This window comes from Salarias fasciatus, chromosome 3, assembly GCF_902148845.1.
Source record: "Salarias fasciatus chromosome 3, fSalaFa1.1, whole genome shotgun sequence".
NCBI classification, from domain to species: Eukaryota; Metazoa; Chordata; class Actinopteri; order Blenniiformes; family Blenniidae; genus Salarias; species Salarias fasciatus.
Genome location: NC_043747.1, coordinates 14700125 through 14719825, shown reverse-complemented (window position 1 = coordinate 14719825; position 19701 = coordinate 14700125). Strand labels below are relative to the sequence as shown.

At 45.0% G+C, this 19701-nt stretch overlaps 1 protein-coding gene across 1 annotated transcript in view; it reads left to right on the top strand.

The window, feature by feature from the left end:
• The window catches only part of pcxb (pyruvate carboxylase b), a 277811-nt gene that overhangs the window by 14729 nt on the left and 243381 nt on the right, over positions 1–19701 (top strand). Inside the window, exons 5-9 of the mRNA XM_030087167.1 lie at positions 1518–1683; positions 2607–2752; positions 7110–7227; positions 8816–8883; positions 10845–10928. Coding sequence (XP_029943027.1) covers positions 1518–1683; positions 2607–2752; positions 7110–7227; positions 8816–8883; positions 10845–10928 — 582 coding nt within the window. The remainder of the gene's footprint in view (positions 1–1517; positions 1684–2606; positions 2753–7109; positions 7228–8815; positions 8884–10844; positions 10929–19701) is intronic.

Below are 19701 nucleotides of genomic sequence, written 5' to 3'. Positions count from 1 at the left end.
TGCAGTGGCACGTTTCTGCTCCCTCCAAAGATTTCCAATTGGATTTAGGTCAGAACTCAATACTGACCTCTTTTAAACAGTTGTCTTCCGCTTTGCACAGCTGAATGCGTGTCTCTAGTCGTAGTCCAGCTGAAAGAACCGAGCTCCAAATGAAATGTAGGATGCCGAACCAGTCTGCTTTAGAAACACAGATATTGATATTCTACTTATTTTCCGAAAGGGTTTCAAAATGCTTACTAAAGGTCAACAGTAATGAGCCGCACTTCTGGCTTAGAGTTTTAATGTGGTTGGGTTTCTTTGGCCTGCTGTGCTAGGTGTGTAGGCAGCTGAATTGGCGGCTTATTTTTCCCCCACAAGGTGGACGAGGGTTGGACCTATCCCGTTTCTTCCCCGCGTCTATATTTAGCTTGGATGGAAACAGAGAAAGGGATCGTTCTCCCCGCCCCGTCACACCTGCTGCTATGTTTTTCTTCCCTCCCTTTCCCCATTGTTCCTCGCCGCTTCCTGTCCTCATTTTCTTCTTGTTTTCTGCTTCCCTCAATCATTAATTCTTTCCTCCTAACTCCCTCCCTTTCTCCTCCGTCCTCTCCTCCGCACCTCCTTGCCTCTTTTTTTTTTTTTTTTTTTCCCCTCTCGCCCTCCTTCCGTCCCTTCGGGATGAACAGCCGTTATCGTTTCTCTGATCAATCTTCTCACGGTTTATAATTCTCTTCGTGGGCTTGTGCTCAGTCGGCCAAGTCGCCGAGCCTTTTGCCTTCCAACTGATTTCTCAAAATCCGTCTGCCTAACTGGGAGCCCGGCCACCCCCTGCAAGAGTGTGTGTGTGTGTGTGTGTGGGTGTGTGTGTGTCTCTGCCACTCTTAACTACATAATATCATCTATCCATGTCTGTGTTTCTATAGACTCGTAATATACCCTTCTTGTCTCTGCTTTTTGTCCGTCACGATATATTTAGTGTATAAAAGTACGTCAGAGCATGTGTCGCCTCCGATTCGGTGGAAAGCAACGACCTGCAGTCAGACTCGGTTTCATACCCAAGTTGATAAAATCCACGTTGCACAATAAAGCAACTAATACACTTAGGAGGCCGCTCAAATCAAATTGCGCGCTCCGCAGGAGCCGTGGGAGCAGGTGAGTTCCTCAACGTTCGTGTGTGTGTGTGTGTGTGTGTGTGTGTGTGTGTGTGTGTGTGTGGCTCCGTGCCTCCCCTGGCCTGGCAGTTACAGCTCCCTTAACAACGGGACAGCCCATAATTACATTCTGCCTCGTATCCAAGAGCAGATGGCACATACTGATCCAGAGATGGCTCTATCTGTCAGCCTAGGTAGCTACTGTATCTCCTCTGCTATGGAGTGTGTGTGTGTGTGTATGTGCGCACGTATCCTCTATATTTTTTTTCCTTGGCCCTTAACATGTGTTCAAGTCTGTTCCCACAGGTCTGCATTGACTGGATGATGACCTGAACCCCAACTCATATCTCCGAGTGACGTCGGACGCGTTTCTTTGTCACTTCACAGGAAAACAACGTGGACGCCATCCACCCGGGGTACGGCTTCCTCTCCGAGCGCTCCGACTTCGCTCAGGCCTGCTCCGACGCCGGGGTGATGTTCGTGGGACCGACTCCAGAAACGGTCCGCAAGATGGGGGACAAGGTGGAGGCTCGGTCGCTGGCCATCAGTGCAGGTACAGAAAAGCATGATGATAAAATACGAGGATAATAAGACAAAACTTCCTCTATCAACAGTGAAAGTTACAAACTGCAGTGTTTTGTTGATCTCAGCAAAAATCTCCATAAAGGTCAATCCTTTACAAGTCTCTTGAAGTGAGACAGCGGCTCTCATTTGGGAATAAAAGCACAGAGCTGATAGTTTTGGCTGCTCGTTGATGTGACGTGATCACTCATTCACTGATGGATTTTTTTTTTTGCATCTTTGTTATTAACCAGCCTGTTTCCATGAATGGAGCTATTAATGAATTGTAATTATAGGCTCGGTGTGATCATTGAACAAACTGCGTTTAGTTTCTATAGACAATAAAAAAGGCTGTCAGATTTCAGACAGCTGTGCTTATACTTTTTTTAATCAATACTAATGGATAGTTCCTGAACCCAGAGAGCAGGCTGGAGACGACTCGGTGCGCGTTTCTTTCACTTGCGACGCTAAAACTTCAGAACATGTTTCCCAAAAGCGCGGCTGCTTTTTTCTGAGGACGGTGACTCACTTCCCCTCCTCCCTCCACCTTCCTCCCTGGCATTCCTTTACAAGCGTTTGCAATGGATTTTACATGGCAAACACTAATTTAGTCTCTTCTGAAGGGAATGAACATTTGCAGAACATTTCCTTGCTCCATCTGCCTCTGAAGGTAACTGTGAAAAATGCAGATCTGTTCACACCGGTTTTCGTGCCATAACTCTGTTCTTTGGACGCACAATTCTGGCTCCATTCTCCACCAAATTTTCAAAAATCTACGTGAGGGGAGTGAGTGGTTTTTGTTCAGACGAGGATTTCTTAACGTGACGCCTGTCTGTTCAGGCGCCTCTGTGTTTATTTATTTATTTATTTTTTGACATTTATCAAGTGAGTTCGGTCCAATCTGCTCCTCTACAGGTGTTCCGGTGGTCCCCGGAACAGATGCGCCCATTTCCAGTCTGCAGGAGGCGCAGGCGTTCGCCCAGACGTACGGCTTCCCCATCATCTTCAAGGCGGCGTACGGCGGCGGCGGCCGAGGCATGAGGGTGGTCAGAGAGTACGAGGTGAGAACACGACTTGCTGCGCCCAAGAAAAAAGAAAACAAACCCGGCCTGATGGTCAGACGGCCGGCCTCCTGACAAAAATTCCCTTTTGCATTCGTTAACTTTCTGTTTGAGTTGAATCGATGTGAAATTGCTCGTAAATTACAACTGGGTAATTTAACTCTCTGCCCGCCAATCATCCCGTGGTCGAGCGTGTACTTTGAAATCGTATCCGTCTCTTAGCAAAGCAGGAGCGATTTGTATTTATTCCAGGCTCGCTCTCCTCCGTCGGCTGAGCGCGATTAGAAAATGCCTTTCCGTGCTGTCATTGAGACGATCAAACCCATAAAACTCATCTCCCGTTTCCCACGTTTGCATTGTGGGCCCATCAAGCAAAATATGTGAAAACGTGCAGTCACAGGCCTGAGTGGACGGGGGGAACTTGGCGCGCAGGGAGAGAGATCCTTCAAGTAAAGTCATCAATAAGGCGATCTGCAGTGAAACTAGCCATGTATTGTGCATCACTCAGACGTCTCCATCCACCCCCCCCCCCCCCCCCCCCCCCCCCCCCCCCGCCCCCCTCCACCTCTGAGCTATGTAAAAGGGTGGCATCCCTCACGCGGCGATGATGGGCTGTCACAATAAATGTCACCGTGATGGCCGCGGCGCTCGCCGAGGTGGAGGCGAAAACTGGACTTTGCGGGTAAAAACTTGAGTTTTTTTTTTTCTGGGGTGATTTGTTGGGCGGCTCCGCAGCTTAGTAAATCATGCTCTGTTGCTATTGATTCATGCTAATGTCCCTGAGCGGAAACAACAGCGGGGCCGATGTACTACAGCTTGTAGGTTTGTTGATGATCGGTTGGAATTAATCTCAAGTGCTCAGTTTGTGGAATAAAGGGCGAGTTTAGACAGAACGAACGCAGCGGGCGCCTTTGACATGTCGCTATACATTCACACCTTCTGCCATAAACCTGCGTGCGGGGCTAAATGCACTCGTGGGAGGATCCTTTTATCATCTTCCACTAGCCGAGCGCTCGTAGTTTCCCATAAAAGCAGCGATGGGGAACTCACACCCACAAGACTCTCTGTTAAACTGCTGCAGAGGTGGCTGAGGAATCGTTTGACGGACGGTCAGAGGCACTTCTGGAGATAGCATTAAAAAGTCAATTCGATTTCTGATTTATTTGTGAAAAATGAATATTTCATTAAAAAAAAACGACATTATATTAGATTTTTTACTGGTGCAATGCTCCTCTTTGTTTCATCTATGGAGTGTAGGGTATGCGTTGCGTTTATATAACGGTGTTCCTGGTCACACACTGTTAAACGCACAGTTGGGTCACTTTAAAAACAGTCATTAAGCTCTCCAGCATGGGCGCTCAGCAGACGCTTGTTTAGTCTAAGTGGTGTTTGTAAAAACATTACTAAATGGTTGGATTTGAACCTTGTGGGGGGAGGGGGGAAACAACGATTGTAACCTCAGTTGATTGTTATTCGCACACCGGGCCCAGCAGGACCTGCGATATGGCTGAATGGCGGGGGAGTCTGTATTATTTAATGTTCTGTTCTGAAACAACACGTTAGAAACGCTGAATGGCGAAATGGAACTTCAAAAAGATATTTATGATTGATTCAGTCCAAGCGAGGCGTGGATACACCGGGAAGTAGTAATGTGTCAGCCTCGTTCAGCTTTGTTGGCGGGGAGCTGGAGGTAGTTTGTACCGTTACTCACTGCCTCGAAGAACGAACAGCTCCTACCTTATTTTCAGTTTCACCGTGTCAGATTGTTTTTGTTGTTGTTGTTGTTGTTGTTGTTGTTGTTGTTGTTGAGACATACGAGGGCAGAGTTCAGCTGTTAAACTGAGCCGGACGGAACAAAACTTCCTCCTCCTCATCGTCGTCCTCGCCCGTAACGGCGGGTAGCACATTGTGCACTTTTAAGAAGGAAGAATATGCAAATCATCAACGATAATTGATTCAGGAAGTTCTACTTCCTTGGTATACGTTTCTTTAAAATATATCGTCTTTTTCACTTCGAGGTTCGAGCTTGAAATCTTTCTCAATGAGGCATAAAGTTTATTCACCAATTATTTATTCATGATTGTTTTGGTTTTGCAACTTGTCAGAAGAGAAGGAATTACTTCCAGTAAGTTCACAACACGGTGGGATATAACTCACAGCCTAAAAGCTGAAAAGTGAATTTTATTTGCAGGTTGTTTTTTTTTTTTTTTTTTTAATACATTTTCTTTTTTCTTTTTTTACAATCTTTTTGGGACTAGCCTGTACAGGCTGCACAGTCACTGCCGCCCTGAGGGGAACATGTCTTATTCCAGACGACTGCGGTCACCGGTTGCCTCAGTGGCGCCACGTCGGAGAAACGGCAGCTTTGTGTTGTACAGTCGAGCCTCGCAAGTCCACCGTTCTTTTGAAACTATGACCTTTCCAGCGTTGTAGCCAGCCTAATTAATTAGTTGTTGACATTTCTATTTATTCACTAATGTCATGGGGGGGGGCTCCAGCAGTTACGATGTGAGGGAACTGTTGAGAGGTTTCTCTGTTCTTTCGAGGCCCCGAGCAGCACTGCGTAGGTTGACTTTTTATTCCATTACCGCTAGCTCGTGGGTCATCTGAATGCTGAATTACCGGCGAGAGCCCAGCTCTTCTCAGCATACCGTAGGACGAGATGTATATGTTTGTCGATGAGCGAAGCTGCCAGATTTTTTCCAGATTTGTTTTTTTTGTTTCCCCCCTCCCTTAAAGCGAGACGTGATGTGCTTCCCTAAAGCGCGGAAAGAGAAAAGGAGAATGGCACGCATCAAAGCTCCAGTGGCCAAACGCTGACAGACGGCCTGAACGGACCAGGAGTACAAATAGAAAACTTCGAACTCCCAGTCCTTCAGAAGTCTTCTGTCGTTTGCAGAAGTGCAGGTGCAAAAATGATTTGACAACCTTGCAGGGTCGCCGCGCTCCGTTTTCTGGCATCTATAATTCAGCCGGAGCCGTAAGTCAGTATTGTTTCCAGTGACTTCTAATGCTTAAATCACGCCGTCTCGGCTGATTTTCACATTTCTCTTTTGTATTATTGCTGCTACAGTTATGTTCTGTCTAGCGAAGCCTGCTTGGCTTTCGTGCGGCGGATGATGGTTGAAATATCCATCCATCTTTCACACAGCTTCATCCCACTTAGGGGAGCTAAGAAGTGCCGGAGCTGATCCCAACTGACTGCGGGTGAAGGCAGAATGCCCTCTGGACGGAAGTTGTGCTCTGGGTGGAGACACACACTCTCACACGAAATAACCTCAAACACATGTTTCTCAGATTGTGGTTCAAAGTTAAGAACTACAGGTTGTTTGTTTTTAATAATGACACATCCATTCTTTCACTGTACTAAAGTGAAAATGTGTCAGCCGGAGCTTCTGCCTACTGCTGATCTAGTTTAGTAACTTTCGATTTAGTCCATTCATTTATCCTGAAATACAGAATTAACTAAATAGCTCCACAAGTTTACAGCCAAAAATAAAAAAAAATTGGTCTATATCGGCTGATCTGTATTTTTTTTTCTTTGCGCAGTGATTTGAGGTCCTCCAGTTTTTTTCCAACAGCGCATAAAAGCTTCAAAAGTTTTCAGATGTTTTATTGACTTGTTATGTTGTCAAACATGAAAATCTATATGTCATCTCTGCCCCGCGTGCTGCGAATCCAGGCGATGCTGCAGGATTTCTCCTGTGTTCAGAGACCTCATGTTCTTCATTTGCTTTCATTGATGTCCTTTATGTAATATTGTGATATACAGACATACATCCCACACTTTCTGGTCGGTGCCTGTCACGTCTTTTTTTTTTGTTTTTTGTTTTGTTTGTTTGACAAATTGTGTTTGGCAGTGTCGATGAGGTCTGCAGTCGCCTTAAGAATTGGGGAGTTCCGCCTCCAAAAGCGTCTTTTCCTGGGGCTACGAGATGACAGCTCGGGATGAACTGGAGCTCGCTCTCCCAGCGCTTCGGGGAAGGGGGGTGGGGGCGGGGCGGGGTGGGGGTGGGGGTGGGGGGGGATGGCATGGCTCTGACTCAGTCTGTCCCCAGTAGAGGAGGCTGGATGGGCTGGCAGGATGTCACACACTGACAAACACAGATTGAGTTATGACCTTCAACATGGTTGGTCGTGATCTCCCCGAGATCTTGTGCAGCGTCGGCGCCCCTTCGGGGCGTGTGAACGAAAGCACGGAGAAAACATCTCATCGGTGTGAAAAGCAAACACTACGATTAGGAAGATAATACTTTGGCAAATGAAATATTATTGCTCCGTTGAAAACCTGTGAATTTTCCTCATCTCTTGCCGCACTAACCGAGATATGTCTGGATTCTTCTTCTCTGTTTGTCAGGAACTTGAGGAGAATTACCAGCGGGCCTACTCTGAAGCCCTGACGGCGTTCGGGAACGGCGCTCTGTTTATCGAGAAGTTTATTGAAAAGCCCAGACACATTGAAGTGCAGATCCTCGGTAAGTGCAGCCTGCAGCTTCCTCCTCAGCCTTCCCCGGTGAAGATCCTCCCGCTCTGTGTTGATTTGAATTGACCGACTTTCATTAACGAGGCAGTCTGAATGGAAGACATTGACCTCAGTCGCAGAGCAACGGAAGGAAAGGAGACGGATGAACAATGAGAGTGAATAAGATTTATTGCCTGGCGGAGGATTCTCCAGCCATTATTTGTTCTTTATTAGAGTCAGTGCGGCTTCGCATACTCTCCATTATAGAAGTGAAATTCTACCCAGACACTTACAGGAAGCGCGTCTGCACTCGGAGCTGGGATCGTGGCTATTTATGTGTCCATCTGCAATCGCCCGATCTGAAACGCCTGTTACGTGGTATACATCCGTCCGGTAGGGGAGTCCTTTGTTGCCTCTGTTGTGATTTAGCCACGCCGCGGTGGTGTTGTGTGTGGCCGTTGTGATTTAGAAATGTCTTCAGGGCACGCAGCTCGTTAAGTGAATTATCTGAATTGCCTCTCCCCACACATTTTGTGCATAATTTATATCAAACATCTTGCTGAATCTACTTCGAAATTAGTTCAGACTTTAATTTGAAGCAGTCTATATAACATCTCAGAGTACATGAAACTAGGAAAACAAGCAAACAGCGTTATAAAATACACATTCAAGAAAAAAATAAAAGTGGGCACAGTGGTGCTTCTTCCTGACTGCCCCTCCGCTCTGTGGAGGTTTTGATGGTTTAGGTGGAGAAGGCGGTGCAGAATTGAGCGCAAAGCCAGAAACGGTGTCGTCACACACCGAGCGGTGCTCAGATGATCCAAATCCACTGTTGGCGTGAAAGCAGCCTGAACCTGTTTTAAGCAGATATCCACGCCGGCTTAAAGGCAGAAAAAGAGCAGGAAGTTCACCGTTTTTTTTAACGTCTCTTCCCGGATTGGCTGAGTGACGCAGGCGAGACACACGTGTCCCCGTCAACACCGCTTCCTGAAACTGGAATAAAATGGTTAGAGTAGTTTTATCCTTAGTTTATTGACACACATTGATTCAATCCACTCTGCACCAGTCTGCAAGGACCAGCTTTTTAGTTTATCAGCCAGCATGGATACCAGCCTCCAATCCCCTTCTCTCACTGTTACAACACTTGTTTGTATTGACGGAGCCCAGTTGAAGCCGGGGTCTTCCTGCCTGGCCGCTTTCTGCAACCTGAACCACTGTCGGCCCCCACTGGGACGCTCGCGTCGATGTGAACGGGACACCTTCCTCTGTGTACACACACACTTTCATGTCCCCTGCTATTGTGAGCATTCCGCTGCTTAAGCTGTTCAAAGATTAAAGGAGTCGTAGCGGAAGCAGGAAAGAATTATCCTACATTTCTGCTTCTTCATTTGTATTTTCGGCACTGCTGCAAAATTGCCTATCGAACAACTTGCCCCACAGTGAATCGAGGAACGGGGAGCTTTCCTGTAATTTCTCCCCTCACCTGAATGCATCCGCATTATGCAACCGTTCCTGTTCTTTACACTTCGGCTTATCTCATAATTTCCTTTGTTCCTTCTTCTGTCGTTTCCTCACCTACTTCTCTCTTTGTCTTCCCTCAGGCGATAAATATGGTAATGTCATCCACCTCTACGAGAGAGACTGCTCCATTCAGCGGAGACACCAAAAGGTGAAGTCCTTGCTTTAAAATTCATCCAACCCAACTTAATGCCTGAATTTATTTGAGATTATCTTCATGGCATTTGTTCAGCGTTACATAGATTAGTGTGGAGTGGGTGGTAATGGTAGGTGGGCATGAAACAAAGGTCAAGAGCAGAAATTCCACCTGCCAGCACTGCCTTCCATATACATATATCTAAAAAAAAAAAAAGAAAAGACTGTAGAGTTTTATTTGCACAAACACACTAATGGAGCGACTGAATAATAAATAAGCCGATTATATTCTTGAATTAAACAGTGGTTGTGGTAGCACAGGTGGTTTTGAATGTCAACGCTCCGAGCAGCAGGGGGTAAGGTGATTTCAATAAAAAATTAGCCGCTGCCGATGCGGCGCGGATTCAAGCGATCCTCACACCAAATCAACTCGGATCAACGGTGTTTATTTATTTTAATGCAAGTGTTTCAAAGTGACTCTCATTCATTAGCCAGGCTCATTTTTTTTTCCTGGATTTTGTGGGTTGTTACTGAAAGGAAATGAGGCATTAAAACCTCACCTGATTGTCTGAATAACAAAAAAAAACACCAGAATGCCACACGGGAGGGAAAATCGATATTGTCATTTAATCGTCACTTGATTTAACAATGCTTTCATCAGAAGAAGCTGATTAACATGTGTAATATTTCATTACACATTGTCACCTCAGAGCAGTTTTAATCATGCATTTTCATCACTGTCTTCATTTTGCTTTAATCAAATTATAGATGATAATCATATTAGTGGCTCCGTTCATGCCAACGCTGCTGGTCTTTTGATTCCACGAGACGTAATCTGCCTCTGCCCTTAATCTAAGATCTCTTTGAATTTCAGAAACGAGAGTAGTCGCTTGTTGAAATAGATTTGGGACGGAAGAGCGCTGATGGGATATTTTTAGTTTTCGTGGAAGGAAGCACTATTCATACTTTGAGAGGCTTCTTGGTTCGCCAGAGATTTGATAACGAAAAAAATTAATTGAGTTCCTTAGGTTTTTTTTTTTTCTTTTTTTTTTTTTTGACCGAGGTCATGTTGTTGTTATTCCTCGTAGAAACGGACGCAGCGAGCAGCAGCAGCAGCCACGGTCGGACAGATCGGAGGGGCAGCAGTCGTACCTACAAATGATTTATTCCCCCCGTTTCATTGAACTCTGAAAGGCAAGACAGTATGTGAAACTGGGGGAAAATGAAAAGAAATTATACCGCACGCCGAAGTGCTGTTGGACGGCGAGGCTCTTTGACTGTCGGCCGCAGCTGTGAATCAGCTGAGAAGTGGCAGGAGACGTCGGGGGTTCGGGGCCTCGATCACAGGCGCTATTAGAGAGAGGCCGTTTTATTGTGAAGGGAGGGAAAAACGGCCTCTTGCTGTAGTTTATCTGCCAGATCTGCTGTCTGTTCGGTCTTTGTGGAGCATTTCAACATGCTTCAGTTTATCGTTTTGATCGCCTGTAACCTGACAGTTCTCACACTCGCTGCTCTAATCAAACACACTTTCACCATCAGAATGAAGCTATTTCTTTTTAGACATCTTTAAATTTTGACCATGATGACTAAATGCTCTCCCCCTCAAACAGTGGGGTGCTGAGCGATGCTAACAGTGAATGAAATACAACAGAAGTCATTAATCTTCTTGTTTAAATCACTGTTCCTGAGCTGTACAAATGATTAATAAAACCATTTGATAGCTAGTTTGTCAAAAATGGAGAATTGGGCGCAGCAGATTCGAAGCTCCAGCGCCAGGCTAAATGAATTAGAACATTTTTATCCAGATTTTTTACCAAAAAAAGTGCCAAAATGCAATCTGAGCCTCCTGGATAGAGTGCAGAGAAATTATGCGGCTATTGTTTGTGATGTTTGTTATCCTGACACCGTCGGGTTGCGTTTTCACTCTGGCAGCAGCCGCCGCTGTGACAATATCAATGAAGTCTTGTTATTTTGAAGGTTGTGGAGATTGCACCTGCGTTCCAACTGGACCCCCATTTGAGAGACCGGCTTCACGCGGACGCCGTCAACCTCGCCAAACTGGTATGTTGCATGTTCCTTTTTTTTCCACAGCCAGTAATGATCAGACACAAAGCCCCGCTCTGCCTTTCTCCAGTTTCTAAACTTCAGCCTGTCGTGCAGGCTGTTCCTCGATGTTCGGGCTTAGTGGATCATTTCATTGTTTTTGGGGAAAATACTTGATGATTTGATTTTAGAACTCCTTCCTTGTTTTCTTTTTTAGATCATCAAGCTTTCAAAACTAAAATGTGGAATATTATTCAGTATGAAGCAAGTGTGCGTGTGCTGAATGTGTTGGTGCTCGAGCTTTGACCGCTTGTTATAGAAAGTTGGCAGACTGAAAGGAGTAAAAGCTCACTGGGAGGAACAAAAAAAAAAAAAGAAAAGAAAAATAAAAGCTTTCCTGGCAAGAACTCTCAAGCATTTGGTCGCATTTAGGAAGTCTGAGCAAATTCCCAGCGCTATTCATTTTCCTGTCTATAATTGGTTCGCACAACAACGGGAACCTCCCCAGGAATTTTAATGCACTATCTACCTGTAATTCAAAATGAGTGGAGCTTTAGTGCTCTGCCAAGCCGTGAGAATGAAAATGCAATTTGAAAACAGGTGGAAATAGATGTCAACAGTGCAGACAATGAATGCGGTTCTGAAAATGAGTGTTTGAACAGTCTCCGAGTGCGTTTCTCAAGGACAATTTCGCGATTACCGGTACCAGTTGTGCACCCAGCTTTAGTTAAATAGGAGTGAAAATACTTCCCGCAGTGTTAAAACCCAAGTTGCATTCAGCCTCTCCGAATCATTTGTCTATCTTTGGCTTTACCGACAAGTTGGCTCAAGTATGACAGCATCGCTTAGAAGTCAGGCCTCATCTCTCAGAGGAGATTTCAAGAAATGGCCTTTTCAGGTAATGGCCCAGCTGAGGAATGGATAGAAGTGAGGAGGGGAAAGAGGGGGAGGAGGGCAGTGATTTGTTAAAGAATGACCTTGATGATACTGATGGTTATGCAAGAGAGAGAGAGGCAGAGAGATAAAAACTTTGAGAGACTCGTGCTCTGACCTTGCTGTAATGGGGACTTCTTTTTTTTTTTCTGCAGTCATCATACAATAACATCACGCCGCTCATCTGCGAAAAAGTGACAAACCTCGTCTGCTTCTGGATGTTCGGAAGCAGCAGAGGCGAACTCCCGACTCCCCATTTTTTTTTTTTTTTTCTGTGCCTATTAACTTCTGAAACAAGAGTGATGTTGCTCTTTAAATAACAGCGCGTCGATGTCTTGTACGCCGTGCATCCAAGCTCGGGTACGCGCCGCTTTCTGACTGCGTACAAGGACAAATTCCAGAGCCAGCAGCACATCCGCATGCTCTCTGTGCGAGACTGTTTACTGTTGCGGCTGCTTTCTGCAGAAAACAATGAAAACTTTGAAACATGCGTCAATCAACTCAAATGTTTTGCATGCGTATCGCATATATATAATGTCTGTATAACGGCGTTCCTGTCTGCCAAAGCCGTGCATGTGCCTTGTTTGCTAATGAGACGGCTGTAATGAAGACAACACAACAAAAAGCATTCAGATGTAGAGAAACTCGTGTGGCTGTCAGCATGTTTTAAGGACTGTGCTGCTCTTGTTTAGCTCTTTGACTTTTAAATCCAATCGTATTAGCACGAACTCAGATATAACATTAAAACCTCATTCTCTGCGCGGTGGTATGCAGGTTTAGACGGCAACTCTGCACAGTAACAGAAACAAAAAATAGTTTCGACGCCCGAAAGGATAGTAAACTTAAAAGCACCATCGCACACAAACACCTACACACAATTGAAAGATCTAACCTGCAGGTTATCGCCAGGGGCCCCAGCTGCTCGGGACCCCATCGTTCACTTTTCTATTTCCAGAACCTCTTTCGTCTTGCCCCTCCCCACCCCGCCGTACATTTTACCCGCCGCTTTGTGCTGCGACTGCATTTCACTTTGAGTCATTCCCCACAGTGAAGGCTTCCACTTCAGAGCCGAGCCCGGCTCTCTCTGCAGGTATTGAAACAAGCCCCCAAAGCAACGCCGAGGATGAACTTTGCTATTAATGCGGGTGTGTATTTGTCACCGCCCGTGCATGTTTGCGCGTAGCGCGGAGCAAAATATGATGCAAGGCCACATTTTATTTTTAATGTGTCCCACAGTCCTTGGAGACTAGAAAATGTTAACCACTGCCAAATTACTGCAGCGCGCGCGCGTGTGTGTGTGTGTAATGGCAGACGACCATATCTGTTGTCCACACGCAAACACTCCTATTAAATGGTGCATTTTCCTTTTCTCAAGTGGCGAGTTTTCCATGCTTTACTAAGCCCGTGGTGACTAAACCTTTCAGTTCTGTCCCGAAACGAAAGGTGTGCTCGGAAAACTTAATTCATTCCATTTGCGCCGTGATTGAAACCTTTTCAGTCGGTGGGATTTAATGGCAAAGTGTAGTAGAGTTAAACTGCCGAGGTGTGTGTGTGTGTGTGTGTGTGTGTGTGTGTGTGTGTGTGTGTGTGTGTGTGTGTGTGTGTGTGTGTGTGTGTGTGTGTGTGTGTGTGTGTGTGTGTGTGTGTGTGTGTGTGTGTGTGTGTGTGTGTGTGTGTGTGTGTGGAGATGCACAACAGATCGCAAAGCAAAAGTGTCACTTAGACAGACTGGCACACACACACACACTCCTAATTTCTCCTTTTATGTATAATTTTTCTGGATTTTGAAACACCAGCTGTGAGCCGCTTCAACAGTGTTATAATGATTTCCTTTGAGCAATCATAATCGCAACCTGTTCTCTCCCCAATCTATTCTGTTTGGTTCTCATTTGTTCTGATAAAAAAAGCTCATGGAAATGGAAAAGAATGGTTTTTCTCACTAAACCCACTGATATTTGCATGGATTAAAGCAGTTTGTAATAATAACTGGGCTTATGTTCAGAAAATAGTTTAATAAAACTAAAGAGTTTGTTGGTAACTAACTGCACATCCAGTCCTGGCAAATATTTTATTACTCGATTTAATCAGTTTAGAGGAACAATTGCTACCAAACTCAGAGACAAGAAAGCAAAAGATTGAAAAATACCAGTCCAGGTAGTGTTATGAAGCTGTTTAGGAGGAAGAATTTACAAATCTGCAGTATGACTTGCTCCTCAAATGAAGAAAAAGTGAACCGTCGCAGAAAAGACCAACATTCCTCCAAAAGCACTTAGACAAATTATGAAACAAGCCTCTAAAGAACCGTGGAAAACATTCAAAGAATTCGAAGCTCATAAGTGGTAATGCTCATACCTCCGCTTTTCAAAAGGCGTGGGAAGAAAATTCCGTCGAGAGAGTTGCGGCGACTCGGCTCCTTTCATCGAAAGCTGATTTTTTTTGCATCGAGAAATTCCGATGCTGTCTGTGAATCGAAAAAACAGACAAGGATCACAGGATTCTACAGACATGGAGTGGCACAAAAAATATTGTTTTGGCTGTGGTCAAGTGCCAGACGAAGCACTCGAGCGAGTTTGAAAGATGCCCGGTCAAAGTTCTGGCGCTGCGGCCGGTGCTCTGAAACCTTTCACCAGCGGAGCACCACGGCGATGTCTGAGGCTGTTATCACGAGCGTCTGGTTGAAGCTGCGGTTGCTTAAAGGTTGCAGGGCTGTCTGTTGCCATGACTTTTTCAGCTGCGGTGATTTAAGTACAAGGTAACCTTTTTGCTTGTACTTTGTTTTTGGGCATGAGGTAGAAGGTGAAATAGCAGATGTGAATGCTTTTTTTTTTTGCCGCACTTCCACCTTTGTCATCTTTTCTCAAACTCCTTCACTCACCTGCTGTTTCTCGACTGATTCTAATGGCAGCTCTGCCGCTCCGTCCCCCTTCATCCTGCCATCAGTGCGTATCACCGCCTTCAATTATCGGCGGCGTCCGTCTGAGTCTCCCAGAGAAACGCCGCGTTCTTTTGATCTCCCTGCAGGCCACAGCGTTTTCCCGCCGGACTGCTCTCCAGAACAAAGTTGCCTGGCAACACAGATGGCTGCAGGAAGTTACTTCAGCTCTCAGGAAAAAAAAAAAAAAGAAAAAAAAGGGGGTTTGAGCTCAGAGTGGATATCAAGCCAGACCTCACAAGAAAATCAGAGATATTGTCAAATGGCCCACTACGCTCTTATGTGTTATCTTCTGCTCAGACAGCTGATTTTGTGGACCCGTTTGGAATTTTTAGTTCTTCTCTCCGTCTCTCTCTTTCTTTTCTGCTCTCTGATTGTCTGGCTGCGGCGCTGTCGTGCTGTTGGTTATTTTCTTTCAGAGCGAGAACTCTGGCCGGCTTTTCATTTAGCCAAACATATGCAATATCCCAGTCGGTCCTGATTAGTTTCATGAATGATACATTCACTGCAACAATGCGAGACTTTAATATTTAAAATGATTTGCTGCGTCACTGCTTGCTCATTCATTAAAGTGCCGCCTGTGATCATTTGGGCTTTTTTTCAATCGCTCCTTCTTATCCAGCTGGAGCGGGGACTTTTGAACTCAGTTTTCCTTCATCTGTAAGATACATTTACTGTTTGAAAACAGTTTTGTTTCCAGGTGCTTTTAAAGCATCGCTTAACAGGAAGACTGAATATCGAATATCGTCCTCATGGCACAGGCGCGTCTCTCGTGATCTTAAAACTGCGGCAGAAGAAACTCGAGCTTCTCAAAGTTCGGGCAGCGCCCTGTGACTGACCCGCCATCGATCACGTTCCGCACCGCTGCGAACGCGGCCGCACTCCAGACCGCTAAAGGGTTTGCGCGAATGACAAGGGGGAAATTTCAAACGAGCTAATTTGCCACTGTAAAATTACTGAACTATGAAAGAAGTAGTTCCACGTAGTTAAACTTTTCTACTATGAAAGTTTTCACGGGTTGTTAATTTTTCAAGTTCATGATTTACTGTCCGTACTGGAAATGAATTTCATTCCATCTCTGGAGCTTTTAGGTGGGTTTTTTTTTTTTTTTTTGCTCGAACACAGCCGGTGCAGTAAATTGTTTATTTGGTATCGCTCTCTCCCAGCCGAAAAGAGCAAATTAAGACCGTGGAAACCGCCGCAGCTCCTGTTTACTCATGCATCGGCAAAATTTAAAGCCAAAATAGGAAGAGATCAGAACAATTGGGAGCCCTGCAAACATTGCAGAAGTTTGAGGAGGCAGTGAAAACTGTAAAAAGCGCAGGAGCGCTAAATTCAAGTGTGGCTTTAAAAACAAACAAAACAGCCGTCTGAGCTGTTTTTCACAGGTTGCCGTTGCCGCCGCTGCCCGTGTCAGACTGTCTTGTCGCAGCTCTTTGCACCAGCTGCAGGCGAGACGAGGAGGGACTGGCCGGGGACGCAGGTTTTATGTCCAGATACTGTAATTCCACTGACCCTGCCTTCGGCCATATTCCACACCGCTAACTTCGCTCCCATATTGTGCTGCGCTGCGCTGTTTCACCCACACTCTGGGCTTCTTCCAGGGAGTCTTAGAGACGTCTTTATGTTGCATCTTGGCAGCGAGATCATTTCCTCCTTTCAGGCCTCTATATGATGCGTGGAGCTTGGCAGAGGGAGCTGTTGTGAAGGAGCACAAGGGAACGAGAGAATGCTCGTCTGATCTGTTATAACTGAGCATTCAAAGCCACTGTAATGAATTTGGTTCACCTGCTCCCACAGTTTGAACTTATTTCAAGATAGCTGGAGGAAAGTGTGTGTGTGAGGAACAAAACAAGCCTTGTACGGGACATCCAACTGCAGAATGAGCCGGAATTAATGATTTTTGGTCTTCTTTTTAATATGCAGGTCTGCTCATTTGAGCTATCTGAAGGCGTTGATATAATGTTTAATTAACTAACTGTATGTTCATCCTCTGTCTCACACCGCGAGGCTGTGACTTTCCTTTCGCGCCGTATTTATCAGGTTTGCCGTCATGTCGCAGGCACCTGCAATTAGGCGTTCAGCCGTGGGACTCGAGTGGGTGAATTATGCTGACAAAGTGATGTTTGATGTTGTCTCACCGTTTTTATCGTTTGTTAGATGAACATTTTTCATTATCCCACATGCTCATATTAACGGCGGGCCGGATTGAGGAGAGGAGAGCGGGACGTTGTAGTGTGGCGGAGTTTTCTAGTGTGAGATGGAGAAGAAGAAAGTGAAATCTGTGGGCAGGATTTTGTATTGGCAAACGGGGGAGAAATCTTTTTTTCTCTCTCTCTCTCTCAACAGTGTCCCTTTAGAGAACCGCTGCTGAAAAACACAAATCTGCTCACGACTCAGTCAGGTGCATAAATCTGTCTTCGCCAGTGGGATGGCGGAGATGTGCGTGCACATGTGGGCAAGTGTTTACTTTGTTTCTGGAAAAAAAATCACCATTTCTCTTGTGAGGGAAGACTGATGGAAAATGGTGTGTTATTTGTCTCGCCTGTTTTTTAGGAGCAGCATCCTTTCCCAACACCGGTCTGTTTAACTCTTTATAGAGCAAGCGATCATTGTTGGAAGAAATGTTGAAGAAGCTGTCAAAATAGCAATAGTTATTAACCGCTGAATACATGACATGTGGAGTTGTTGAGATATATATTGAGATATAGGTGAAGCCTGAGTTGAGTTTTTAAGAACTCATAAAAAATAAGGACGTCTGCTTCAGAAGGTTTTTGCCTTTTTGCTTCAATGAATGTTCAATACTACTACAACATATTTGATTGTGAAACAGAAAAAAATGAGTAAAATGGTTCTTTTCTGATCTTAGTTTCCTACTCTAGATTCTAAAATATGTGCTTTTGGTCTGGTTTTACTTTTTAAAATGACAAAGATATTAAGATGAGTTTGTTTTTTTTTTTATCTAGTTTACAACTGTTGATGGTATTGATTATCAGTGCTGCGGATTAGGGGCCAGCAAATTAGCTTTAGTGTTAAACTGATACATTGAGGATGATTTCTACTGAGAAAGTGGCGAAATGGTCTGCAGATAGAAAAGTTTGATTGCTCTTGTTTTTCCTAGAAAATGCTCACCTTGTAGGTCTTTGTAGGCAGTTTGATGAACGGGAACACTTTGAGAAGGTACTCGTGCTTCTCTTTCAGATTTCGGAGTTCTTATTATTTATAAGTTATTGAAGTATTTTTTCTGCTGTTGTGGCCTCATTGAGATGGAACTGTGCTCCGTGTGGCCCTGAACAAAAATTAGTTTGACAGCCACAGATTTTTGTCATCGGCCACTCAATCATGAATTGTGGAACAAATGATTGATTAAACAGAAAAAGCAAGAAAGTTTCTGAAAGTAAATTCTTGGACCCTGCTGTGAAATGATGGAGGGGCCACTGTAGCAACGCTGCAACCTCTTAAACTGCACTGAGCTGAGCTGGAAAATATAGATATATCTTCTTCACACTCGGTGGCTTTACACCTGTGTCGGCGCACAAATAATAGCGACAATAGTGGCTGCGGGACCAGAAAGAGTAGCCAGGCTTTCAGGCAGTAGACTGAAGGTTACTCATGAATAAAACGTCCCCTTTCATCAAAGTTTGTGGAACCTATTGCGCATGCAGTTCATAATCTCAGCCCAACAAAATGAAAACACTCCTTCATCTCACGGTTGTGAAAGAATTGAAATAAGTAGACGGAGCAACAATCATGGAGGAGCCATTAGTGGGAGGAAAGCACTGGTAGCTCTGTTAAAACTCACAACAGACCCCGAGCTGTTGATAATAAAGGTGATTACACTGCGCGGGTGCTATAGGCGGCCCGGTGTAGCGCTCTTTAACGCCACGCATTGATCAGACCCGCTCCAAATAGAAATGAGTCTCTAAGGTACATGAATGGTTCTTTTCACATCATTTCAGCCACAATTTTGTGACATCTCCTTCAAATCCAGATGGTAATACTTGAATTCATTTAATACTTACTTTGAAAATAAGGAACAAGATGTTGAATCACCTGTAACAGCTGAATTGTGTTGATTAAACAGAGTCCTCTCTTGGCTGTGATTCTCATGTGAGAGTCACTGTATGGTTTGTTGATTAATTTGCCATTACAAATAATGGAACAGCAGCGAACTACATCCACATAATGAGTTCAGTTAAATGAGCGGGCTGTCGTTATATGTCTGAGATTTAGTCATGAGTGGCTGAAAATGAAGTATCCTTGGAAGAACTTTGGTTTTATCATTTCGCATTCATCTCACATGTGAAACTATCTCCAGACTCAAATCAAATAATCTTTTGGACTATATCATGAAGGCAAGCATTGAATTTTCTTTGAATGCTCGTATGTGACTGAATTAAAGGATTTTTTTTTTCTTTTTTTTCTTTTTCCTTTTTGCGGGATGCATATTAATGCCAGAGAAGAAAGGACTGCCTTTCTCCCTGCAGTTCTGGGTGAGCGTCCTGACTGTTTGGCGTCTCAGTGACCACATAATGAAAGTGTCTGGAGCCCGACAGCCTCCTGAAATAATAGCACCCACTGTCTGTTGGTGGGTATTCAAGACAAAGTTGTTTGTTGTGAGACATCAAAGGCTCGATTGGAGTGTGTCGCAGCCTTCGCTCCCGCGTTGCGTGGCAGTTCGGGCCTCTTGTGCCGTGTCCTTCTGCGGCGCTCCGTTCGTGTGTGTGTGTGTGTGTGTGTGTGTGTGTGTGTGTGTGTGTGTGTGTGTGTGTGCGCGCGCGCACAGGCGTCTATCAACCCGCCGAGGTAGCTGAACGCAGAATTAGTTCCTGCTGTCAATCACCATGGCGACAGTGAGTGAAAAGTCGTCCCCCCCCATCCCCACCCCCTCCTCTCCAGACAGCCACCGACGCACTCGGGTCGCTC